General features: G+C 45.0%; 1 protein-coding gene across 4 annotated transcripts in view; it reads left to right on the top strand.

Annotated features, from left to right (window-relative positions):
- The window catches only part of SEMA3G (semaphorin 3G), a 245,812-nt gene that overhangs the window by 71,278 nt on the left and 146,575 nt on the right, over positions 1-27,959 (top strand). For all 4 annotated transcript variants that reach the window (XM_029599501.1, XM_029599500.1, XM_029599502.1 and 1 more), the window contains exon 2: positions 25,392-25,552. In XM_029599501.1, the coding sequence (XP_029455361.1) occupies positions 25,392-25,552 (161 nt within the window). The remainder of the gene's footprint in view (positions 1-25,391; positions 25,553-27,959) is intronic.

Raw genomic sequence — 27,959 nt, 5'->3', positions numbered from 1 at the left:
TAAGTAGGGAGAAGTCTTATGGCCCCATGTCAATGGAAGCCCCAGGAACAGACCCTTTTATGTTACTATGAAACTTGAATGGAATAATTTACACAGTTGATTAAGATGAAAGAAGACCAAAAGTCCAACAAGTCAAACCATTGCATTTCATGCAGCTAATTTATTCTAGTTACTGAAGTAGTACATTTATTGCATATCATAATGTGATGTTCTCACCCTCTGGGAGTTCTTTTTATTAGAACACAGGCTGAACTTATCCCTCTTGTTCACCACTACGGGATCCCAGACTCAAATTTCTGGGAAAAGCTCAGGAAATTTTCTGGGAAAAGCTATTCAGTGACCATTCTACATTGGTCACTGAATAGCTCCCAGCGTGTTCCCAATATCTGGGCAAATCCACTTCAAACAACTATTCCAAAGTATTCAGGACTCTAGCCAAATCACCTGAAAACTCCAGGCCACTTTTATAGCCTCTTAAAGTTTTATGTCAGTTCTGCCCTTCTTTAATGTCCAAATGTTCTATCAGAGCTTCAGTCTATACTGTTACTGAACCCATGCACCCCTGACTTCAGTTTCAGTGATCCTGAAGGCACATGGCCCCCAGCTTCAGTATTATTGGGAGTGCTTTATCAGAGAGCCGGCTTCGAGTCTCTTATCATAGTTCAAACTTCTCATTGCGCTCATTAGTCTCTCAAAGAAACAGGTAAAAAGAAAATCATTTTTTCAATGTTCTTGCCCTAGTACCAGGACAGTGCTGCCTCCCCTGCCATGTGGCTGTGTCAATCTGTCCTAATAAAGTCAATCGCTTTAACTGCAGAGTCTTTGTCTCTCTTTCTGTAGCGACTGTGCAGTCTCTTACCCCTACACTGCAAAGCGCTTTTTGGCAATCTTGTCTGGTTGGAAATTCAGTAATCTTCTCCCAGTATTCCTCCTTCATGGGCTTACCTCCTTGTAGTCCCACTTCTGGAAGACTCTCCGGTCCAGTTTTGCTTGTGTGATGATTTCCTGGTTCTTCTCTGTGGCTGCTCTAAGGAAGAAAACCCCACTTCCTTTCCTGTCTTTTATTGTCCCATCTCTGCGTGGGTGGGTAGGACCCAGGCCTGCCCACCTCCCTAAGGACCCAGCCTCAGAGTTCTCTTCATTCTCCCAGTCACAAAGCCAGATAAGGTGTTGTAGTTTCCCCTCCCTCCCTCCCTCCACTTTGTCTTGCTCTGGGAATTCCCTTCTTCCTCAGCTGCCACCCAGTGTTTCTCCCAGCCTCCATGGGGGCCGTGCAGTGACATCCCCATCACACATAAATAGTGCAGTCAGAATTAATTCATTGACAGTGGTCAGAAGATGATTAGACCTCATAAAATCTTTTACACCTGGGTTATGAAAAATGAAGTCCAGGCATAAAAGCTTATATCATGTTAGGATCCATACTTAAGGCAATCAATTTGTTGATAAGTCTCTTGTGTGAAAGGCCTTGCTGAAATTCAAGTATATTGCATCTAGTGCTCTCTCTCTCTCTCTGATCCAGCTCTCTGGTCAACCAGTCATAGAGATCAATTAGATTAATTTGACAAGACCTAACACTAGTGAAACAGTGCTGCCTCAGATCATATAATCCATTGGTAATGGATACCAGAAACTGCACTATCCTCTGTTTTACCAGAGATTCTATTCATTTACTCACCACCAAAGTCAGACTAACTGGCCTGTAGTTTTCAAATCTCTTCCACTTTTTTGAAGAGAAACCACCTCTGCCTGTCTTCGGTCCTTTGGGACCACTCCTGACTCTAAAGAAGCATTGAAAAGATCAGACAGTGGATCTACTGTAAGGATCTGCTGCCAAATTCTCTCCAGCCTGTGAGTGGTGCTGTGATCTGTCCAGTCCTTCTAGTTCTGTGTCCCTCACTCCATGCCAGTGGTCATCTTATTTATTGAATAGATTTTTATTTATCCTGATGCAACAGTGGCCAATCCAAGTCACAAGTACCTGGCAAGTACCAAACATTAAATAAATCCCATGCTACTAATGCTGGCAACAAGCAGTAGCTATTCCCTATTGATTAACAGCAGTTTATGGACTTCTCCAGGAACGTATCCAAACCTTTTTAAAACCCAACTACACTAAGGGGTACATTTTCAAAAACAGCGCGCGTGCGTACTTTTGTTCGCGCACCACGAGCAAACAAAAGTACGCTGGATTTTATAAGATACGCACGTAGCCCCGCGTATCTTATAAAATCCGGGGTCGGCGCGCACAAGGAGGTGCACATATGTGCAACCTGCGCGCGCCGAGCCCGGCGCGCGCTGCCTGTTCCCTCCGAGGCCGCACCGAAATCAGAGCGGCCTCGGAGGGAACTTTCCTTCCGCCTCCCCTCACCTTCCCCTCCCTTCCCCTACCTAACCCACCCCCCCTGGCCCTATCTAAACCCCCCCTTCCATTGTTGGCAGATTTAAATCTGCGCGTGCCAGCGGGCTGCTGGCGCGCATTCACCCGACCCAGGGGCTGGTCCGGAGGCCTCGACCACGCCCCCAGGCCGGCATCATGCCCCTGACACTGCCTCCCACCCCGCCCCGAAATTCATGCCACCCACCCAACACGCCCCCGACATGCCCCCTTTGCAAAGCCCCAGGACTTACGCGCATCCCGGGGCTTGCGTGCGCCACCGAGCCTATGCAAAATAGGCTCGGCGCACGCAGGAGCCTTTTAAGAGGGTTACGCGCATAAGTTATGCGTGTAACCCTTTTAAAATCCGGCCCTAACTGCCTTAACCACATTCTCTGGCAATGAATTCCAGAGTTTGATTGTGTATTGAATGAAAAAGAATTTTCTTTGATTTGTTTTAAATGTGCTACTTACTAACTTCATGGAGTGCCCCTAGTCCTTTTATTATTTAAAAGAGCAAATAACCATTTCACATTTACCCATTCAAGTCCTTTCATTATTCTGTAGACCTCTATGAAATCCCCCGCCCCGAGCCATCTCTTCACCAAGCAGATCAGCCCTAACCTCTTTAGCCTTTCCTCATCAGGGAGCTGTGTTGATCAACCTTCTCTGTACTTTATTAATTTAGATTTATAGTCTGCTTTTCACAGTGGAAACTTCACTGGTGGTGATAAGGTAAGACCCCCTTATTGCTGCTAGTAGCACCACCTTTCACGATGGCATTATTTGGTGATAACACCATGGTGGTGCAATCACTGCTGGCTTTCACAGGCCTGCCCCCCCCCCCCCCAATTCACAAAGCCCAGCGATTTTAGAAAATCCAGGCCTAAGTTTGTACCTGAGGCAAAGTGACTTGTCCAAGCTCACAAGGAATGACAGCAGGACTCAAACCCTGGTCTCCTGGTTTATAGCTCACTGCTCTAACCACTAGGCTACTCCTCCATGCCTATCTCTAGTGCAACTATATCTTGTCTGAGATGTGGAGACCTGAACTGCACACAGTATGCAATGTGCAGTCTAATTATTGAACGATACAAAGGCATTATGACATCCTCTGTTTTGACATTCCCTTCCTAATAATTCCTAACATTGTTTTCTTTTTTGACTGCCGCAGCACATTGAGCTGATGATATCAACTTAATATCCACTGTGATGCCCAGATCTTTTTCCTGGGCATCATAGTGGATAACTCCACTATGGAACCTAACATCATGTAACTACAGCATGCACTTGTCCACAATTTATTTCATCTGCCATATGGACACCCAATCTTCCAGTCTCGCAAGGTCCTCCTGCAATTTATCACAATCCGATTGTGATTTAATTACTTTGAATAATTTTGTGTCATCTGCAAATCTGATCACCTCACTCTTTGTACCTCTTTCCAGATCATTTATTAATATATTAAAAAGCACCAGTCCAAGTACAGATCCCCGAGGCACTCTAGTTTACCTTTTTCCACTCTGAAAACTGACCATTTAATCCTACCACCACTCATCGCCACCACCACCACCACGCAAAGACAAACAGACAAACCCGACAAACACAAACTTCTACACACAGCCAAAGACAAGAGACAAAGGGAAAGGGAAACAGATGAGAACAACAAAAAGGACAACCCACCCAGGCAATCAACAGAAAAAGTTCCTAAACTCCCACTAACAATCTGTTGATTACTTGAGTGAGCCCCCCCCATCCACCGTTCCCATCTGCCTCCCCCTTTTTCTTGTCTTCAACTGTGCGTGGAAGGCCCCGCCTGTCTATCAAGCCTGAATGCCCATCTCCACGTGGTGGCGGAGGGCGGTGGTGGTAGCAGTGAGCTGCTTCGGATATATTTTTTAAGTTTTTATTATGAGTTTTTGTCTCTACAGCCAACTTCTTTTCATATTCTCTCGTAGCCTGTCTTAACAATGTTTTACATTTCACTTGACAATGCTTGTGTTTCTTATTTTCTTCAGATGAATCCTTCTTCCAGTTTTTGAAGGAAGATCTTTTGGCTAAAATAGATCTTTCACCTCATCTTTTAACCATGCCAGCAAACCTTTGACCAGTACCTTCCACCCTTCTTAATGTGTGGAATACATCTGGACGGTGCTTCTAAGATGTTAGCATTTCATCATCCATCTCATCATTTTGGCCAAGTGGACGGTAGTATACTCCTATCGCTATTCTCTTCCCCAACACACAGGGGATTTCTACCCATAAAGATTCTATTGTGCATTTAGTCCCTTGCATGAGTCCTGTTGGACTCTATGCTATCCCGGACATAAAGTGCCACCCCTTCTCCAAGTTGTTCCTCCCTATCAATGCGATATAATTTGTACCCTGGTAGGACACATTCCTACCTGTTCTCCTTCCTGTTCCTGGATTCCTGGTTTGTTCCAACTCCTCGCTCTGTTCCAAGCTTCAAACTTCTTGCCAGTGTTGGGGGCTACCCCTGCTCCACATGCCTTGTTAGCCACCAGCACCTGAGGGCTCAAGCCTCTGAAGATAGGGAAATATCTACACTACCTGAATGTAATTCCCTTTGAAGTGCCTGAAAAAGCAGAATATAAATCAAGAAATAAAATAAGTAAACCCAAGGGGAAGATGGTTGGCAGAGGCGGAAGATGCCCAACTTCCCTGCTTTCACTGTCGTTAGCCTGGATTTGCCTCTCCAGACATTAGGCCACTCATTCTTGGGGCAACCCACGAATGACGACTGTCACAGCAGCCTGGACTTCTTCCCTAAGTTCCCTTGATATCCTCGGATGTATTCCATCCAGCCCCATTGTTTTATCTGCTTTCAGTTTAGCTAGCTCCTAGTGAACACAGTCTTCTGAAAATTGTTTGAAGTCTACGTCATTTCCATTCCTTTCAACGTCTGTGTTTTCTGTGGCCCTACCTCAGTGAACCCTGAACAGAAGTACTTGTTAAGCACGTCCACGTTCTCCTAGTCAGCCTCTGCGTATTCCTTCCCTTCACCTCTGAGGTTTGCACTTTCTCCTGTCACTAACATATCAAAAAGAAGTCCTTTCCAGGTGACGGAAAAGCATTCTTTTTCACTTTGTAAATGACTGCCTAAAAATGGGAATGGCGAATAGCAGGGGGGAAGCTGTCCTCCTACTTTCCTCTCGTCATATTGTATTTGCTGCTGGGGTGATGCTCGGGTCTTTTCCAGCCCTGACCCCCCTCCCCTGGGTTTTGAATGCTTCCTTGTCCTCCACTTTCTCCATCCCATCTATCTGCATGGGGGGGGGGGGGGGGGGGCAGGAGGCTGTATTTGTGGGTTGCTCAGTGGGGTAGAAGGATTTATAGGGAGCTTCAGCTTCATTTCTCCTAACAGTCTTCTGGAATCCTGCCCTTTTGCATTAAATCGTTCCCTGGGAAATAAGACTGAATAAATCCTGAGGCATATAGTATGAATAAATAAAGGCTGTTTGCCTTTCCTTCCAGGCCCCAGCCAGGAGCCTGGCTGTCTCCAAAGACACAAGCTATTGTTCCCCAGCCATTGGTAGACGGGTGGGCTGCTTTGACCTTGCCCAAACCCTGCAGGATGTTCTGGCTTTGTGAATTTTCCACCTACTCTCTTGCTCACTGTGGTTTGTTTGCTGCTGTTTTCTCGGTTCTTGTCTTGTTGTGTTACAGGGCTGCTCGTTTACAGCAGGGATGCTGGGGAAGAATAGTGTTAGATGGGTCAGCTGGGAGTTAACAAAATAAGTTATAACATCCTTTCATTTGCATGCTGTTTTTTTTTTTTGTTTTTTTTTTTTTGGGGGGTGCTAGGCAGTTTCCTCCTGCCTCTTTTTTGGGCTTCTAAGCTCAATTGGAACCAGGGCTAGGACTTGGCACCACAAGTCTTCATGTTCAACTATCTGGGGATTTGTTTCCCAGTCCTCATCTGGGGCCCCATGCTGAATGTATGGGTCCATGGTTGCAGGGTTCCAGAAGGAGTCCTTCCTTCTGGAACCCTGCAACCATGGACCCTACATTCAGCCAGCAGATGTAACCCTTGTATGATGACTACTAGAACTCCTTTCCTACCCCCCTCCCTCCCTGGGGGCTGGGAACGCTGCCTCCATGTCATCCCTAGCGCCATCTAATCTGGAAAAAAAAACAAAAAACCAGAAGATCTGAGCTGCAAATTGAACCCTGCTCCTTTTGCATGGCAGTGCACCAGCCTGGCTGTAGATTTATAATTTCTTGGGAGATATTGGTGGTTAAATTTCTTCAAAGTTACCTACCTAGCCAGGCTGCTACCTGCTGATCGTCATCGGATTCCCTCCAGGTATCAGATGATATTTAAACATGAATAGCTGAAGAGTGGGCTTGGGGAAGGACATTTGTTTTTAAAGTGAGGGTAAGGCCATGATTAAAGGTGCAAACTTTGTACGTAGAAAGAGGTATAAGACTATTAACACTTATACTGTAAGCTTCAGGGCACCTTACCACAAATTACACAGAGTACAATGAACCCCTGTCCCAAAGAGTTTATAATCTAAGTGGGTACCTGAGGCAAGGGGTCCTTGCTCCCAAGGTCACAGTGAGTTTTAGAAGTAGAAATAGGATTTGAATCTAGGTCTCCTTGTGCCCAGCTTATTATGCTAGCCACCAGGCCAGCTATTCTCGCCTTCAAAGCTGGATAAAAGCGAAAGAAGTCCTATAGAAAAAGAACTAAAGAGGTGGCAACTAAGTTAAGAACCAGGAAAGCGGAGGGGGGTGTGGGGGGGTTGTAAAGGCTCCTGTTAGTACCCCTTGCTAAGACGCCTCGCCACAGATAACAATGGCATGCTCCGTGAGACCTGAGACATTCCAGCACCAGCACCTGAAAGGTTAAAATCCTCAGTATAAGGGAACTGGCGGTGTCAGTCACTCACCAGCAGCTCGAGTGTGAGAACTCTGAGACACTCCCACCCCACAATTAGGGTCTGCCACAAAGCCACCTCCTGCTAAGTACAAGATTAAACCACAGAAACTACAAACATTTACGTTCTAGTAAAACAAATACATTTACTATTATTAATCTCACATAATGCACATTTTTGTTTTAGACCTAAATATTATCTCAGCCACCGTAAAGCTAGTTAGAAAGAAAGAAAGCATGGGAATTGAATTACTTTGCCCATTGAATAGGTTCTGGGTTCAGTCTCTGGGAGGATAAGGAACTCAAATGGATTTCTGTCTGTCACCTGCAATGAACCTGAAATAAATCATGGGGGAAAGGGAATGGGCTCTGGGTATATGTCTGGGAAGTCTTGGGCTTTGCAGATAGCATAATTTACCTCCTCAGAGATTTATCGCACCTCATGTCAGTATGTGATGCAGTATCGCGGACTTTAAGCTCTTCGGGGCAGGCGGTCCTTGTAACTCCGCATCTTTATCTATTGTGCCCTACCTCTTCCACACTCATATCTGGGGCTTTAAAAGCTGCCCCATTCCTCAGTTAGACATCATATATATGTGACCAGACCCCCCCCCCCCCCCCAGTCTGTCACTATATGCCCTAGTTCCATTTCCAGAAATGTAATATCTTGAGCTATCCATCCCCTCTTGCCCTCCACCCACCTGGGAGTGCCACTCCCCAGCCAAGACACAAATATGACTAAAAGTTGAGCCTACAGGGGTCTGGAGTTCAGTGAAATAGCTTGGACCTAAACCCTATCAGCTGTGGCCATGGCTCAGATGGGCCGAGCTGCATGTGACTCCCTGGATTACGCTGCAGCCTGGATTACATTTGAATCAAACTGGCTCCCGCATCCCTGACGTGCTTCATGGTGTTTTGCCTTATGTCTGCCGTTCCTCTCTTGTTAGCTGTGGAAGCACAGTGCTGGCTTCCCCTCCGCCAAACTGAAATACTTCTATAGATAAACATAAACTGCCTTCAGTTTTGCCTGGTGGTTCATTCTGGGCCGCTGCCTTTCTTTACAGCAAAGACATTCCAGAGCTTCCAGCAAAGTTGTCACAAGGCCGGGATGCAGTACAAGAATACAAAGCTCTCCAAAACAATAAACTGGGGGTGAGAAGGTTGAGACATGCCTGCCCTGTCTGGGAACTCTTGACTAATGGCTGTAGAAGTGGCCTGGGGAAAGCTACTACCGGCAGAGATTTCCCACCCCCTCCTTTCCCCCAGCCGTCATTTCTTCCCTTTCCTTCCTATGGAAGAACTCAGGCTACACTCTCTCCCCTGAGCTCCCATCATCAATCCGTCGCCAACCTGCTGTCAGATGTTCTCATCTCAGCAGAACCCCCCCCCCCCCCTTGTTCTACGTTTCCTGTGCAGTGATTGAATGTGTAATGCAAGCAACTCTTCCCTTTGTATTATTATTATTTCTCTCCCCATCTCCCCCAGAAGGATTGCCTAATGGTTCAGATCCCCTTGCTGGCTGAAAGCTTGTGGGAGGAGGAGGAGGAGGGGGAAGGAATGGGATAGGAGTGGAAGCTTCCTCCAAGACTGTAGGTTTCAGTTCCCTTGAGTGAGAGCACTTGCAGAGAAAGGCTCTGAGCAGAGTGGGCTTAGGTGCACCACCTCCATCCAGTCCCATGTCTGTGGAAAGACTGACAGAGGGGAGGTGGAAGGACAGGAGAGAAGTCAGCGGCCATGAAAGATAAAGAGTTTGTCTTTCACATCTAGCTACCTCAGGCACACAAGTAGAATGAATTTCAGTCTCAACTTAGCCATTGTTGGGCTGGAGTCCATCTTGTGTGCACAGAAGGGCAAACATCCTATCGGGGAACATCTCTGGGCAGAAACAAGCAAAGGGGATGGAACATACGGTCATCCCCAGGCACCTGAGCCCATCAGACTCAGTTAAAGCTGCTGGCCAAGGCAGAGGCAATAATTGTATCACAGCTGCCTGTATCTAACCGACTTCCCTTCCCATTATTGCTTCTCTCGTATCCTCCCAAGTTTCCAGCATTTTCACCCACTGCTTTCTTCAGTGTTCTGCATTGTGATCAACACTATAAAAAGGTCACTTAGGGCTGACACATTTCTGGCAAAGAGTTATCTGCCACATCATGTGAACAAAACTATTCACTGTCAATATTTGTAAAAGGCAGCCGAAAGGACCACACACCTTGGAGAAGCTGAATGAATGCTCCTGATGTGGAGTTTTAGGCTGGCTCCTATGTTACATTCTGCTCATGCATTGCAATATATGTGAGAATCATTCATTTTTGGATGTACAAAGTTGCTCTTATGATGCCACTAACATCTTGAACAGGGAGAGGAAAGCACGCAGAGGATAGTCACTGTATGATGTCCTTGCAAACTAAGGGCAAACAACTACACATGCTTGCCCACAAGTCTGTCACAATTAGCTCATTCACATATGCTGTCAAACACTTAAGCAGCCCTGCTCTATAGGAAACAATGGGGGAAACAGGAACATTATAAAGGGATAAAAGGTATATATTGATTGGTAAATCAACTATAATCAACTTCAAACCAAGTTTCTACATCAAGAGGAAGGAGTGGCCTAGTGCCTAGAGCAATGAGCTTCAAATCAGGGTTCAAATCCTACTTCTCTCACTGACATTCCTTGTGACCTTGGGCAAGTCATTTTATCTCCCATTGCTTCAGATACCCACTTTGATTGTGAGCTCTTTGGGGTAGAATTGATTATACCTGAAAAAATGTTGTAAACAACTTGAATTAAAATTAGAAGGGTGGTCTAGAATTAAAACATATATTTATTATTTTCAGGCTTTTATTTTCAGGAGGTACTTGCTGGTACTGAATACTGGCACTTTTTTCCTCCATCTGCTTGATTTGCCCTGTGGTCCCTCCAAAAAATCATGCATCCTGCATGTGAGTACCAGCACCTGAATATTTTTTTTATATGGACACACCTTACAGAAAGAGTTGTGAACTACATGAGAAGTCTGTGTCAAGTCCGACACATCAATTTCCTATTCTATATGTCCATCATATCAAGGTAGGGGTGGGGTCAGGGCGACAAGGCCTTCATATACATGTCTCTTCAGCAGCACTCGCATCTAGTCACTACGTAATACCTAGCAAACAATTCCAAAGGGGGAGGGGGGAGGGGCAGGATTAGGGGAATAAGAATGGGGTTACTGTTATTTCTACGGGACAGCAGAAATGTCCCATTATGGACAGTTATGTACAGATTATTTAGGCATGAGTAGGCCCCGCCCCAGACAGACACAGTCTGAACAGAAACTTATTACTTCCCAGAGTGCCCTCTAGTGCCCCATGACCTTTGCTAATAACTTTATTAACACAGCCTTTAACTGAACAGTACACACTGAACATTATACTGCACATCACTAAGTTCTTCTATGAATTATACCTTGGACTTTGTCATACAAGCTCTTTGTCATCTACTGTCTCATGAATATTATGCACACAGGCTATTTAATAACAAGATATAGACAAACATGGCCTCCCCATGATAGAGCACACAGTAGTTCACACAAGACAATGACTGCCAAGTGGTTACAATCACAGCGTTGTCAGCAGGGCCAGACTTATCTCTTTGGTGTCCTAGGTGAGGAGGGTGGCAGGAGGTCCTCCTTCAATTATGCAGTGTCCACGGGTGGTCTTCCCTTCCTAAGGGGTGCATTCTTCTCCATGGGGCGGTGCTCTCTCTAGTTCCACTCAGCTTATGTAGGCCGCTGCCTAGGGTTCAGGGCTGAAAGGGTACTTCCCTGTCTGTTCCAGCAACACTTTCTTCTTCAAGCAGCTCATCCTCAAGTGAGCAGCAGCTTCCCATTGAACCCGCCCTTTAAAAGGGACTGAGGTGGGCTCTGAATGTTGCCAGTCCACTCAAGGTCAAATTGTCACAGGATCACTTAGGAGGTGGTAAAAGCCAAATAGCTTTGTCTGATGTGATATGCACCCCAAAGGTCTGGGTAGTAAATCTACAGATATACCATTACAGGAAAGAAATGTTGGCTCATAAGCTATTGCTACTTATTTCTATAGCACTCCTAGACATACTCGGTGCTGCACAGACACATATAAGAGAAGGTCCCTGCTCCATGGAGCTTACAGTCTGGTCAAGATTTTTATAGAAAACATGATTTAAAAGCAGCAAAGCTATGATTAATGAGAGTCAGGGTTTAAGATTTAAAAGCAGCCTTTTAAAGGTGGATTTTTAAGCTATCCCACACACACTCATATCAAGCACACACACATACTATCTCTCCTTGGTCAGATGGGTAGAAAAGTCACATCACCATCCCCTCTTCATATAATGCCAGCTGAACTTTCAGATCACATATCGTACATTTTGGCTGTGCTTAAATGGCTCTGGAGCTTTAAAGGAGTCATTTTCAAACTTCCAGGAGTATCCACGCTCACTGTGCTCCCTCAGAATTTGATTGCAGTCTTCCAAGTACAGGATACCTGCAAGCAAAATTTGGGGGAGCGTAGGGAGCATGGATACCTGCACGCCTGCATGTTTTTACAGCTGCAAAGCACATCACCCACTCCAGCCCCAGCCCTACCCCTTTTCATTGTGGGTAAAAGCACCTCACCAGCATTCACGAGGGGCAGGGGAGGGTGAATTTTCAAACCACATTAATCCATGTAGAAACTTTGAAAAATTGCTCCTAAATCTGATTTTGTGTGCCACGCTTGTGGTAGTAACCATCACACTCCGTCCCTGCATCTCATGTGACATCAAGCACTACCTGACCAGTGGCAGTGGGACCGGTCTGGCTGGTTGCCTGCAGGCCAAGGCTAATTCCTGACTTCCTGCAGCAGCTGCTGGGTGACCCTTAGTGGGAGCCACAGGAGATTTTGTGGAGGGTCCTCCTGCCGTCCCTTAAAAGTACTTTTCTGTTTGAAGTCGTAGATTTAGTAGATTAGATTTTAATGGAAGGGTGCATGTGGATGGTTGATGTGACCTACCTGTGCTTAGTTGTAGTCAGTCATGCTCTATCACTGAGGGTTAAAGTGCACAAAGACGTCTACAAGTACCAGATATGCAGAAACAGTTGTTTGATTCTGCCTTTATCTTATATTTTGCAGGCCAGGCCTGGAAAGGCCAGGGCTCTCTTCCTCTTGCAGGGGAGTAGCCAGGGTGCCCTGCCTCAAGGCTACAGCACCTGAGATTATCAGGATGGCAGGAAGCCCCAGTAGCTGCAGGAGGTATCTGACCAGTACCTCTCACTAGGAAATGGCTGCTTTGTGAGTGGATCTTTGTATGAGTATCCGGCTGCAAGTGTGACCTCGCATGCCGTCGTCTGTATATACTGTAAATAGGACCGGTGCTGAGTGTTAAGAGGAGTCACTTTCTTTCTTGTCACCTGTGAATGTCCCTCGTCATGCTGCACAATCCCGATGCACATGCTGGCTGTTTGGGGTAGAATCTGATGCTTGTGTTTCAGCTGTGGGGGAGTAGAGTTTTTCTTCTCTTACAGGTGACCGTCTCTGTGTTACGATGATTCATTTCCTTTTCTTTTTTGTAATGGAACAGAATTTTGGATTTTAGGGGGTTGCACTGTTTACACATTGACTCTTTTTTTCCTTCCTCCCTTCCTGGTGACTGTTTCCATGCTTTCCACTCCCACGCTTCTGTCAGTTTCCTCTGTGGGTGTCTTAGTAAAGGTGCTTTACTGTATTATCTGGAGAGGTTTGAGGAAGGGGTTTAGTATTTTGTGACTGAAGATGTGTCTGCTCTTTCCCAGTCGCTTACAATTCAGAGGCAGTTGCTGGGGGGGGGGGGGGGGGGGGAGAGTCAGGCTCCTAAGTGCCCCAGGCAGCAGGCCAGAGGAAAGGATCAAGTTGCAGTACATCACATCATTGTTTGATGAAGCGAGCAGAAAAATGGATCCATTTAAAGGTTTAATGTTGTGTTTTCTTACGTAATTATTTAATAATGATCCATTCAGTTGCCTTTTTTTGTGTCTTTTATTTCCTGTACAACGAAGAATGTTGTATATTGAGTATGGCAGAGGGGTGCAAGGTGGTGTGTGAGGGAGAGGCATGGCCGTTTTATCCATAGGGCAGATGGCACACTTGCCCAGGGCCCAAAATCTTCGAGGGGCCTAGCTTGCTTCTGCCCCTTTCTTCTTTCCAGTCCCCAGGAAGGGAGTAGGAGACCTCTATAGGGGGGGCTTATGGGAAGGCCCAGGATGGGGATCTGTTTGGTACCTGGGCGGGGAGTGAATTTCTTTTTGTTTTGTTTTGTTTTTTTCTTTCAGGTTTATTTTTTTAAATTTAATTTTTATTTTGGTTCATTAAACAAACCAAACCAAAATAAGCATTAAATAAACTGCAACACAAATAAAAAAAAAAAAAGATACATCAAATGAAAAACAGGAAATAAAAGAGGAAAAAAAAACCTCCTTGATAGTCTCACCCCCCTAAACTCTTATCCGCTGCCATCCTTGAGTGAGGATCGTACTCAAAAAAGGCAGGTAATATATCCAAACTATAAATAAATAAATAGACTTGCTGTGACTTTTCAGCAATCTTTGGCTCTTTGCTTATGTGCACTCAGGGTGAGCAGACGCACTGACAGGCTGCTCACTGATCCGAGAGTGGCACTCAATGAACAGCGCCTCCCAACCCCCGGCAACATACACAAGCAGTCCCTGAACGGGCCGGCGACCGGTGGAAAGGAAGGTGCAGCTGGTTGCTCCACTTTCAACAAGGCATCGTCTGCCTCTGAGGAGACATTCTCTCAAGCTCTCCGCCAGCCAGCCAGTCTTTCATCGCTTACACTGGTGGGCAGGGTGACTACAGGGAGTTTGATTTGTTTGGATTCAACAATGGGGGTCATTGAGAGGTAGAGAAGCCAGAATAGTTCTGAAGTTTGGGAGACTTTTTTTTTTTTTTTTTCATTTTGTTTGTGGTTTATTTAGATTTTTTTTTTTTTTTAAATGAAATAAAACCGCAGGGGTAGTTTCCCTATGAAAATTAGCTACAAGGTATATGCTTACAAAAGGGCCCATATACTTTGGCAAAACTGCAGCCTGTTCAAAATAGCCCCCACAGTCTTCTCGCTAGGGTGGTCAGTTGTCCTGCATTTGCAAAAAAAAAAGTCCCTCAGTTTTACAAATAAAGATGTTTTTTTCACTTTGTACCTCTTCATTTTTTTTAGCACACATTTTTTCACTCTGTCTCTCAAAATAGCTCTTGAAAGATGTTCATTGTCCATCCCACTGTCTGAAAGAGGAAAGGCTTAGGTCTGCCTTCTTCCCTGTCTGTCCTCCTAAGCCTCAGGGCCATGCCGACCCAAAATTTGTAAATCACAAATCTCCCAACTGCAGCGAGTGAATCAGCGAGTGAATGTGTCTTATTATTGAACAGGAGACTGTCTGGATTCATTTCTGTTCAATATATTTGTGGAAAGAATTAAAACCTCATCATTCTCATAGAGTTCTGTTTCAGTCGTTCACACATGAAAGCTGAAAGTTGTGATGTGTATATGACATTCCACAAACCTTCCAACTAGAGAGCCATGATTCTACCCATTGATTTGGATATCCAGGATCATGGCTTGCAGATCAGAGCTCAAAGGGGGACAGAGCAATCTAACTCAATCCTGGGAAGGCGGCATGCTTACCTGCTTTCTCACTGTCCTGCAATGTTCTCTGCAGGGCCGGTGCAAGGGGATTTGGCACCCTAGGCACCTTCAGCCTTGTGCTGCCCTCCCCCCCACCATCGTGCTGCCACCAGCCCACCCCAGGTCGCAGCCCCGACTCTAGGGGCAGGGACCACATGCCGCCACTCTCCCACCCTCCCAACCTCCCCCTCCACCCCCCAAAAAACCCTCACAAAACACCTGGTCCAGCGGGGAGCCCGGGAGCGATCTACCGCTCCCGGGTCGTCGGCTGCCAGTAACCAAAATGGCGCCGGTGGCCTTCAGCCCCTACCATGTGACAGGGGCTACCGGTGCCATTGGTTGGCCCCTGTCACATGGTAGGAGCTAAAGGCCACCGACGCCTTTTTGGTTAGTGGCAGCCGAGGCCCCGGGAGCGGCAGATCGCTCCCGGGCCCTCCGCTGGACCACCAGGGGGGCGTTGGGAGGATGGCACAACGGGGGGGGGAGCAGGGTGAGGTGGGGGCTGGGCAGAATTTTGAAGGGGCACTTTTTGCTCTTTCAAAATTCTGCCACCTGAAGTGGCCGCAAGCAGCGGTGGTGCCCCCTAAGTCTCGTTGCCCTGTTTTTATTTATTTTATTTAACAGTTTTTCTATACCGACATTAAAGTACACATCATATCGGTTTACATTATAACAAAAGGTGGAAAATACAAATAACAGGGGGAGGGGAAGTGGAGAACTATGAGAAACTGCGGGTTGGAGGGGGGACCCCAACAAATTAGAGAAGGAGTGAAACGATAACACATGGTTAAATAAGGTTCAAGTGTACAAACTATGGGCCTTATTTTCCAATATCGCATTCGTGTGCGGCGATGTTTTCGCCATTCGTGAAAACATTAGTGCCACACACAATGATTCTTTGCGGTGCACGATATTTGGCACTTTATGGAGATAATCCCAGACAGCCGAGAGAGAGAGAGAGAGAGAGAGAGAGAGAGAGAGAGAGAGAGAGAGAGAGAGAGAGAGAGAGAGAGAGAGAGAGAGAGAGAGAGAGAGAGAGAGAGAGAGAGGAGAGAGAGAGAGAGAGAGAGAGAGAGAGAGAGAGAGAGAGAGAGAGAGAGTGCCTTACTATAGTGCCTATGCCCTACATAGGTATTTGAATCCCTATGGGAGGGCTACCTACTAACTCGGGGTGGGGATTAGGTATGAGCGTCGGTGGTTGGGGGCCACTTTTGCATTCCACATGAGACCTACGGACAGAACAGTGGTCTCTAGTGCAGATTTGCTGGCCGTCGGAGTGAGGACGCTCACTCCAAGCGGAGATTTGGCCAACATTCTCTCCACCTAGCATGTTGTTGCCCAGGTAGAGTGTCCATCAAGCTAGGTAGAGAGAACGTTGCCCAAACCACTTCTTGGTGTGAGCGTCCTCACTCCGACGGCCAGCAAATCTGCACTAGAGACCACTGTTCTGTCCGTAGGTCTCATGTGGAATGCAAAAGTGGCCCCCAACCCCCGACGCTCATACCTAATCCCCACCCCGAGTTAGTAGGTAGCCCTCCCATAGGGATTCAAATACCTATGTAGGGCATAGGCACTATAGTAAGGCTCTCTCGCTCTCTCTCTCTCTCTCTCTGATAATCCTTTTCTGGCCCGTAGCGAAGTTGGAGTTGTAGTTAAAATCCGCGATAGCAGCCGCGCTAACACTGCGGTTGTTTCGCCGCACACGATACACAGGTTCCCGCTTTACATATGCTCCGCCCCAACTCCGCCCCCTGAATACCAAATGACTAATTTGCATTCGCGAATCGCGTTAACAGCTGTTAACGCGATTCGCGAATTTATCGCACGCGGTAAAGTGCTTTGAAAATGAGGCCCTATATATGGTTAAATAAGGTGCAAGAGTACAAAATATACAAGAGGTGCACGGGGACAGAAAATATACAAGAGGTGCATGGGTACAGAAAATAAATGTACAAAATGTATAAGGTTAAATGTATATGGTTAAATAAGTACAAAATGTATATGGTTAAATAAGGTGCAAGAGTACAAAATATACAGGAGGTACATGAGTACAGAGTAAAAATATTCTGGGGTCCGGTGGGTAGAGAAAACAATTATAGAAAATGCATGGGTTAAGAAGTTTACAGGGGGGTAATGAGAATAGCCGAAGTGTCAAGGATGTTAATCAGGGAAGGCTTGATGAAAGAGCCACATTTTTAGCTGTTTTCTAAATTTGAAAGGGCAGGGTTCCATGCGAAGATTGGGCGGTAGGTCATTCCAGAGCGTGGGGCCGGCAATTGAGAAGGCGCGATTTCTTGTGGCTGAGAGGCGGGCTTTCTTAAGAGGGGGAACTAGCAGGGTACATTTATGAATTGTTCTGGCAGGGCGAGAGGATTGTGTGGGTTGGAGGGGTTCAGTAAGCCAAGAGGAGTTGTGGTTGTAGACAGCTTTGTGTAAAATGGTGAAGGTTTTGAACAAGATGCGGTAGGAGATGGGGAGCCAGTGTAGGCTTTTAAGGATAGGGGTAATATGGTCAGATTTGCGTGTGTTACTAATGATCCTTGCAGGGACATTTTGCAGTATTTGGAGAGGTCTGATGGTGGAGTAAGGAAGGCCAAGATACAGGGAATTACAGTAATCTAGCTTAGATGTTAATGTGGCATGAACAACAGTTTTGAGGTCATGGGTGTGGAGAAGTGGCTTGAGCTTTTTTAGGACCATGAGCTTGTAAAAACCTCCCTTAATTACAGAGGTGATGTGGTTTTTGAGGTTCAGATGTGGGTCAATTAGGACCCCTAGATTCCGTACTGAGGGTTGCGAGAGGAGGGATGTGCTCAGAGGGTCAGTGGGTATGGCCAGCTTAAAGGTTTGGTGGTTGTGTATGAGGAGTAGCTCAGTTTTGGCAGAGTTGAGGGCAAGTTGCATTGAAGTGAGTAGGGTGTTGATAGTGGAAAGGCATGTTTCCCAAAAATTTAGAGTGGTAGCAAGAGAGTCGCGGAAGGGAATGACGATTTGGACGTCATCTACGTAGATATAGAATTTGAGTCCAAGATCTGTTAGAAGATGACAGAGGGGAAGGAGGTATATGATAAATAATGTAGAGGAAAGGGAGGAGCCCTGGGGTACACCATGTGAGAGGGTGAAGCGCGAGGATTCAGAGGAGCCAAGTTTAACAGAGAAGCATCTGTTAGTAAGATAGGATTTGAACCATAGGAGTGCAGTGCCAGAAATGCCAATGTCGGTTAGGCGGGCAATGAGGAGGTCGTGGCTTATAGTGTCGAAGGCGGCGGATATGTCGAGGAAGGCAATAAGGAAGTTATGACCTTTGTCGAGGCCGGTGAGGAGAAAGTCTGTAAGGGATAGGAGGAGGGTTTCAGTACTCAGATTTTTGCGAAAACCAAACTGTGATGTGTGGAGTATGTTGTAGTCCTCAAGGAATATCATGAGCTGTGTATTGACTACCTTCTCCATGATTTTTGAGATGAAAGGGAGATTGGAAATGGGATGGTAGTTAGTTGGGTCTTTGGGGTCTAAGGAGGGCTTCTTGAGCAAGGGTTTGACTATCGCATGTTTAAGAGGATCAGGGATGGAACCTGTGGAAAGGGAGCAGTTGATTAGGTCAGCTAGGGGTGACACAATGGTATTGGGCATGGAAATGAGATTTTTAGTGGGTATAGTATCAGAAGGATGAGATGCGGGCTTGGATTTTTTAATGATAGCCTCAATTTCCTTAGGTGTAGTGAGTTCTATGGAGTCGAGTGGGGAGGGATTATGGTGGATTGTGGGGGGGGTGGGGAGTATGGCGAGCACAGGCCTAGCTCGCCTAGTGGTTCCTCCGGCCCTGGTTCTCTGGCATCAGGACAAAGGCTCCATCATCTGCCTCGAAATGCGGTAATGACAGAAAGCATCAAACAAACTGTGTGGGGCAGAGGTCTGTGTCCCTCATCTGCCCAGAGGGTAATTTTAGAAGAAGAGCCTGTTTGCTTTTTACCTAGCAGAGGTTGGACTACTGCAATTCTTTATTTGGCCTACCCATTAGGCCAGCCCACCTGCTGGCATCCTCCCTCCCTACACCCGGTCCTGCACAGATAAATGCCGGCCTGGAGGAAGTGCTGCATTGATTCCCTTCAGCTGCCTGTCCCTTCGGCTGCCTGTCACAGCTACGCAGACCAGTTAAAATAATAATACCCAGGAAGGAAGCGCACAGGACGCAAGGATAAGGTAGTCCCTGACCGGCCACCTCCCCTTTGGATTAAGCTCAGAGGGTCTAGTGGCCAGCAGGACTTAGCTGGAGGTGCACTTGGAGCTGGGATACAAGAGGGCAGCCACAAAGACATCAATGGATGCAGGGTACAGAAGGTGCCCACATGGCACAGAATAAGGAATGCACCAAAGGTCAGACAAGAAGTATACAAGACAGGAACAAGACTAAAACAAACACAGGGCAAGACTGAAACAGAGTGCAAGGCAGGGACTGAACATGCACACCAGACATCAGATACCAGAAGATCCAAAGACAGGAACAATACTAAACAAGCAGGACACAGGCAAGGCAGGTTAAGGTCAGGGCTGGCAGAGTTCAAGCAGAGACGAGGAGACAAGCTGAAGTCAAGGCAGGCAGCAAGCAAAGCAACATCGAAGGTTAGACCAGGTTCACCACCAGAAGTCAGTCCAAGGTGAAGGAAAAAGCAAGAGTAGGCAGGAAGACAAGAGCAAAGCAAAGCAGGAAGCAGGCAAAGACAGCAACGGAGGCAGGAACATGGTGAACAGGCAAGCAGACAAGTGGGATCAAGGAACAGGAACCTAGACAAGGCTACAGTACAGTGGAAGAGTGGCCATAGCAGGGAGTAAGGGAGATTCGATGAGGCAGGGAGCTGTGAATGAGGCCGGCTTTTAAAGTGTGGCAGTGCTGCCTAATGTGCCTTCGAGGCAAGCCTGCGCAGGTCAGGCTGCGGTTCACTGCGGACCTCTGCAGGCAGGAGTACCATACAGCATCCAGGACGTTACACTGATCTTGCTGTGCTGCTGCCATTTGGGCCTGTTTTACTTTGTCCAGTATTGAACGCTGCCTGTCATGTTTCTTTCCAGGTTAGTTTGGCTGCTGGTGCAGTCAAGTTCCAATCTAGCCCTGCCTACCCGTTACCCTTGCCCACCTGCTGGTGTCCTCTCTCCCTGATCCTGTGCCGATAAATGCCAGCCCTTGATGGGGTGGTGAGTTTGCTGTCAAAGAAGGTGAAACGTAAGGGCTTTACCCTTAGCTCCCCCCTTTGCTCTGCCTCTTTATTGGACGTATGGTTTTAGGATTTAGTTCCTGTTAAAGCTGTGCATTCCAGATACCGTCGATTTGTTGTCCTCAGCCATACAGGCCTGTTTGAGGGCCACTTACTTTTTGTGGAAGGTAGTTCATATTTTATTTAATTGTATTATATTGGTATCAAAGGTACTGCCCGTAGATGATTCCAATCTTTTCTGTCCAACAGAACTCATTCTGTCATGTGGGCCAATGAACAGTTCACGCCACCTCATTTGCAGAGTACCTCAGGGCTCTGTCCTTTCTCCAGTTCTCTTCAACATTTACATCTATCTGCGACCTGATTCCATCTTTCAACACTGAATGTCACCTGTATGCAAATGACATCCAACTTTGCTTTAAACTCTGATCTGACCAATTCTCTCCCATCGCGTCTCAATAACTGTCTGACAGGAATAGCCCAATAGCTCAGCACCCATAAACTCAAATTTAACCCTCCCGAATCTGAACCCCTCTCCAACTCAAAGACTCTGTATGAAGCCTAGGGGTCCAACTTGATCCTAACCTCACTATGGAAGTCCTCATCTCTAAAGTAGTGCGAACTTCCTTTATGTACCTCTACCAGATCTGGCAACTATGCTACTACTTCATTCGGCACAACCTTGCATTAGTTGTCCATGCACTAATCACTAGTCGTTTAAATTACTGTAACTCTCTTCTGAATAGTATCTCCCAGACCTGTTTGAAATGACAACAACTTGGGCAAAACACAGCAGCAGGAATCCTGATAGGGGCCAAACCATCAGACCACATAACATCCATCTTCTGTAGACTCCATTGGCTACCAATTGAAACCAGAATTAAATTCAAAACCTTCTGCTTTATCTTTGTACGTGTGAACACGTAGGCCCTAGAGTATCTCACCTGTCTTCTTGCCTTCTAAATCCCGACTGCAGAGCTCCAATCCTCACAAAAAGCCCTTTTTCTCCTCCCCATCCCTGACTTCTGCCAAACTGAACTACACAAGACTAAGCTCCTTCAGCTGGCATGCTCCCAAGATCTGGAATGAGGTTCCCTTACTCATCCGCCAACTACCTCACTTTCTGGAAAAGAAGCCAAGCCATGGCTATTTAACCAGGCCTTTCCCCAGCCAGCTCACTAGGAATATTAAAGATTTTTCCACATTTGGTGCTTAAGCCATACAGTGGCACTCAGTGTTAACTATATTAACCATGTAAACAAAATAAAAGATAGTTACACTTGTCTACGTATTAATTGCTGTAACCGCTTTGAGACCAAACCTGGTAAAAAGTGGAATATCAAATGTTCTTAAATAAATAATTTAATTATATTGCTTGTTGATTTGCATTATTCTCAGCTTATGTCATTTGCTCGTTTGTCTTGAGCTGTACGTTTGCCTATCACCACTGTGTTGGGCATGTACTTACTCTCATGCACCGGTTTTAGTATACCCATTATGTGCTCTTTAAATGTATTTTATTCTGAACACTTGAATTCTGGATCCGCAGCCAGATTTATTCTGTATCGCTGAAAGCTGGCATTCTGATGCGGATGTTGCTTTGTTACAGCAGCTATGTCCCTCTAAAAAGCGAGGTTGTGGCATGGTTTTTATTTTTAAAACCGTATTGCATCTGTCTACTGTGCCTGAATGCACTGGGAATGGAAGCAAGTCTTTTATTTGGGTTTAATGTTTGTTTTCTTACCCTCCTGGTCCGGAGAGCACTGATCTTATGACTAATATGGACTTTATTACTTCAGTTTATGTTAAATATAGCAATCTAATGATCATTAGGGATTTTAAAGCATATGAGGGTAATACAGCCAAAGGCTGCTTAGAAGAATTTTTTTCTACCTTATCCTGTCTGAACCTGATGCAGCTGAGCACCACTTGCACTCATCATGCAGGTCATATTTTGGACCTACCATGGGTGGGTGACTAATAGCAGGACCATCGGTGGAATCTTTTACTGAAGAGTTCTTAAGGAACACTGAGATTGTTGCTCCACTAGGATATAGAAAACTCAATCCTGTATTAGAGCACCTGGTTTTCACAGGATTTGATTTCTAAAAAAAGAATTATGAGGAAAAATGAGCACTTATGGCATAGATGCAAAACAGACACTCATAAGGAAAAATTATGTTGGACTCACAGCAGCTATAGATTTGCCTTCAAATCTAGTATGAAAAAGTATAATGTTTCTCAGTTGCAGTCTTCTGATAACTGTCCACGAGAACCTTTTGATATTGTTAATGGCCTGATTCATCCACCTAATACTGGCACCCCTAACACCGATCTTAACTTTTTAACAGTTTGCCACGTATTGCGCTGAAGAGTTTATTTAATTAATTTATTTATTTAAAGTTTTTCTAGACCAACATTCGTAGGGAAACATCACATTGGTTTACAAGAAACATGAAGTGCAGCTTAAAAAAGGCTTTACAAAGAACTAAGTTTAAACCATGTAAGAACAGTAACTATATAACAGGACTATAAAAGTAACCAAATATTACAGAAACATGGGTATTACATTAATAACAGGTAAATTACAGTTAATTCTGTAAACAAACTTAGTCACTCCAGCTGAACCGACTTGCTTGAACACTGTCTGTACTATTACTCATTGGGCCCAGTTTGATAAAACGTCTATTACTGAGATGACAGAAATGTTGAGTAAGTTAAAAACTGTTTTTTGGATCCCTGTCTGGCTTGGGTGATGCAGAGCTTACAAATTGTTTTGTATTCTCACCACAATATTTAATCTATGGTTAACTAAGAGTACCACCCTGTCCTTTTTTAAAAATGCTTTAATTATCCCAATTCTGAAGAAGGGAAACTTACCTGCTGATACTGATATGTCCTCTAGTTACAGATCAATAACTCTAATCTTGCCACTTTGGCAAAAATCTTAGAGAAAATCAATCTGCCCTAATTAACTGATTTTGTCAGTGATTTTAAAATCTTGCATCCAAATCAGTGTGGCTTCCATACTAATCACAGCACAGAAATCCTGTTATTATCCCCGTCAGATTACATTCTATCGCAGTTGGATCAGGGCAACTTGGCAATTATGGTTTCCCTTGATATCTCTGCTGTGTTTGATTGTGTGGCTCATTCTGTTCTTTTGGATAGGATGGTTCTTTTGGGATTGGGGATAGCATTCTTTTTTGGTTCGATTCTTATCTGTCACAATGATAATTTCAAGTGAAAATAGGGCCAACCAGATCTCCCTGGAAGTGCTTCCAGGTTCTGCACTCTCTTAATTTATATATTTTACCTCTGTGGTTCAATGCTTTCATGATTTTGCTGGGGAATTTAAAATCTATGCAGATGACATACAGCTGTTTTTTCCTGTGACTGATTTTTTAACTTCTGCTATAGAATTTCTATTTGGATGCCTGCGAGCAACCAACTGCAAAACAATCTGCAGATTAAATCTCACTAAAACTGGGTCCTTCTTATTGCAAAGTATAATCCAATGCCATCTCATGCTTTGAGGTTCACTGATAAATGTCTCCTAAAAGCATCTACTTTTAAGGATGCACGTCTTCAGCTTACTCGTTAATGAGCTTTCTCTATGATGGGTCCTATACTGTGGAATGAATTACCACCTGAGCTTCGCTCAACTATGGCCTATACATTTTTTTGAAAAAAGCTGAAGCTGTTTTCAATTGAGTTTTCCTTGAGTTTATGATTTTTGTTGTTACATTGATATTGTTTTATTTGTTGTGCTAGTTTTAGTCTCTGTGTTTATTTTATGTATATTTTATTTTATCTATGTTTTATTGTCACCGCTTAACATAGAGGTTCTATTATAGGTGCTATATAAGAAATTCTAAATAAATAAACAAATAAATAAGTAAAGGCTTGTGTCAGTCGGTCAGTCAATCACACTGTTGTCAAGTGACAGCCGGAAGAGTGAAAGTTGCATATGCAAGGACAATCTGTTCTGTCTGCAAAACCCTGTCACACACACCACACACACATACACACATAGGCACACATACATGTGCACACACACACAGGAAGGCACATATAGGCATGCACATAGGCATACATACAGACAGGTATGCACATTACAAACATAGGATCCCACACAAGCACATAGGCTCCTATACCCACACAGGCACATACACACTTACAAAGGCTCACAAACAAACACACACTGGTGTGCATGCACACACAAACACACACACACACACACACACACATAGCAGCTCAAACATAGGCTCCCCACACAAATATACATACATAGGCAGACAGAAATATAAACACACACACAGAGGCAGGTGCATACACACAGGCACATGGGTACATACACAGGTAGATATATATGCACACACATACGTGGGCAGAAGCACAGGCACAGGCAGAAACACACACACAGGCATACACCCCCACACACTCAGGCAGAGGCCCCCATAAACACAGGTGCATACAGACACACAGGCTATTATAGACCACACATCCCAAGCGACACAGGGCACTTTTCACTAGTAAAATAAAATCTGTTACCCCAGTTTTTGTGAAACACAGAAACAAGGTGCAAGTAGAAGACAGCAATGGGAATATGCCACTGGTGAAAAGAAGTAGCAGGAACAAGGTACTGGTGAAAGTAATCACAGGGAAGATGCCACTAGTGAAAGTTGGAAATGGGAGGGTTTTCCACCTGGATTCTGGCACTGTTGAACCGTATCTTGTTAGCCTGACAACCAAAGAAGCCCAGTCATAGTGGTATGGCACTGGTGAATAACTTGATCTGAAGAATCATAGTCTCACTGGTTGGTTAAGCCAGGGCACTCTCTGTTCCATTTACGTCAGCAGAGATTGGTTTACATGGGGTCTGGATGGCAACAGAGATGGCCTGTCAGCACTCACTACTTTCAGATGTTCCGAGTGGAGCAGGAGATGCAATCGATAACAGTGTAAGAAAGCTCCACAAGCTAGAGAAATGTAATGCTTTTTCCATTCATTCTATACAAAGTTTACAAATTTATTAATGAACTAGACTCTCTGTTTTAAACATTACAGTTGTTAGATTATATAATATGATAGCGTTCTGCTATATCTTTTTTTAAATTTAATTTATTCATACTGAATTTATTCATATTGAAGCATCTAGTGGTCTACCTCATCTTTGCCCATAACCAAGTGCTTTATTAACACTCTTGCTTTCTGTTCCAGATCTTTTAGCCACCAACCGTTCAAGTCTTTTCATTGGCCATCGGGGATTTCTGGATTTCCGCTCCTTATACGTGGATGAGTACCGTGACCGCCTTTTCATTGGGGGCAAAGATACCCTGTACTCTCTGCGGCTGGACCAAACCAACACAGATGCCAAGGAGGTACTGATGCCCCTTTCATTCTCTTACTGTGCAACCATGGTTAGAAGACAAGCTTAAATATATAGTACATGAGGAACTTTATTGTGTACAGGGCCGATTTTACCTATGGGCAAAAAAGGCAGCTGCCCCAGACCTGCAAAGCAGGGGAGATCCATTGGGTGCAGCTGTCCCAGGCCTTGTATAACAGGGGCTCACTGCACGAGCATATAGGGCTGTGCCCTGATGACTCTACTAGCCAGTGGCCAATATCAAGCAACAGAGAAAAGCCCTCTGCTTCATGCTCCAGCAATTCTCCTCCCAAGCAGCCTGCAGGGAACAGAAGAAGAGGGGCGAGCCTGTAGCAGACAGAGTACAAAGCACAGCAAAAAAGAGCCAGTATGCTCCCTGATCTAGCCCCACCCTTCCTATCGTTCAGGGACAGAAAGCATGGGGTGAGCCTGGAGCAGACAACTCAGCGCAAATAGTCCAGGTTGCCTAATCCAGTCCTTCGTCTTGTTCATTCCCTCCCCTTCTGTCTCTAGGGAACAGGAGGGAGGGATGAAATTGAAGTGGACCGCCAAACAAAGAAGAAATCAGTTTTTGTTTGCATATTTCTATTTCTAATTTATGGTCAATTATTCTGCATTTGGTGAGGGTCTGTCTGTATTTTTCATGTGTAACTGAGGTGAAGTATTCTACTACTAGCGAGTATATGTTCTGTAGGGATATATAGCAGTCAAGCTTTTTCTGTTTTCTTGATAGGAGGTGTATTGGTGTTTTAGGGCCTGGTAGAATATTTGCAGTGTTGCCTTTTCCAGACAGAGTGGTTGTTGTTTGAGTCCTGTGAGTCAGGACTGGTTGGTAAGCTATAAGGGTTGTGACTGACACTTTTGAAGGATTTAATGTTACTCTGATAATGGAGGATGTATGTGTTATTATTACTAAGGTGACAACAGAATTTGAATTTTCTATTCTCTAGTGAATAGTAATGGGAAACATACTAACTCAGCCCAGCCAGTAATTTCAGTGATTACCTTTAACCAAGGCTTGATGGATTTCTTTTAATTTATAAATTTAGGATCTTTTTTGTGCAGTCTATACCTGAAAATCACAGATGACACATACATCAGACATTATATGATTTCTGAAACATATTTGAAATATGGGTGTGTGTGAAACAAAGTTAATATTTAGAAGCATGATTTCTCTATTATGTGTTTCTATAAGATTGTTCTGGGAGAGGTGGTGGTTGGACCATGATTGTTGAGTTATCAAAATCTCAAGGTGGGGGAAGGGATACCAAGGCTGAAAGATAAATGGGGGGAGGGATACCAAGGCTGAAGGTTCATTTAGGGCAATGGTTCCCAAACCTGTCCTGGGGAACTCCAGCCAGTCAGATTTTCAGGATATCTGCAATGAATATGTATGAGATAAAATTGCATGCAGAGGAGGCAGTGCATGCATATCTATTGCATGCACATTCATTGTATATTTCAGCCCTGCTCATAATGGAAGGCCCTTAATGCTGTGCTCGTACCAGCCCCCACAGGCTAGAAGGAGGAAGACACTTCACACCCACTTGCGTCGACCTGCATGGGCCAGAAGAAGGTAAAAGTGTGCTTGTGTTGGCCTGCATGGGCCGGAAGAAGGAGGCGGTGTGTGGCTACCTTCCTGTCAGTCAGCAAAGAGGATGAAAGCAGCGGCAGCGGGCGGCAGCATCAGATTAAGGCAGGTGGGGAGGAGGGAAGAAAGAAAGAGAAGCATTCTGGGGTCAGGAAGGAAAAGGAGGGTGCTAGTCAATCAATAGTAGCCTAGTGGTTAGCGCAGAGGGCTCAAAACCAGAGAAATCAAAGTTCAAATCTATGGGATACCAAAGTAGCTGGCAGATTTGCTCTAGAACTGTCATCTGTCTAGATTAATGCCTTCCTCTCACAAGCATTATTAGAAGTTTTGCTCCAAATTTGTGAAATCTTTTACCTTTTGAAATTTGCCTTGAAATTAACTACTTGAAATTCTGTAAAATAGTAAAGGCTTGGCTGTTTGAGAGCATTTTGGTTAATAATAAGTAATGGAGGCATGGGAGTTTGTTCTGGATGATAACGACAAAGAGGAGATGATTACGAGTTTGTTGGAGGGTGAGGGATTATTTGCTGATGTTGAATTGCATTGTTATTCTATGCAGAATTATTAAGTTTATGTAATTTGACCACAATCCACTTTGTGACTCGACTTTGAGTTAAAGGAGGAAAATCAAATCTAAATAAATAAACTAGATGAATCTGCTTCTCCCACTGATGCTTCTTGTGACCTTGGGCAAGTCACCTGACCCTCCGTTGCCTCTGGTACAGTCTATGGGCCACATGTACTAAGGCGTTTCCACCATTCTGTGTCTATGGGAAAAAAGGTTAATATATCAGGCCTTTATATT

The sequence above is a fragment of the Rhinatrema bivittatum genome, chromosome 4 (assembly GCF_901001135.1).
Source record: "Rhinatrema bivittatum chromosome 4, aRhiBiv1.1, whole genome shotgun sequence".
In the NCBI taxonomy this organism is placed as follows: Eukaryota; Metazoa; Chordata; class Amphibia; order Gymnophiona; family Rhinatrematidae; genus Rhinatrema; species Rhinatrema bivittatum.
Note: the sequence above shows the minus strand (reverse complement) of the source record. Positions and strands in the feature narration are given on the sequence as shown.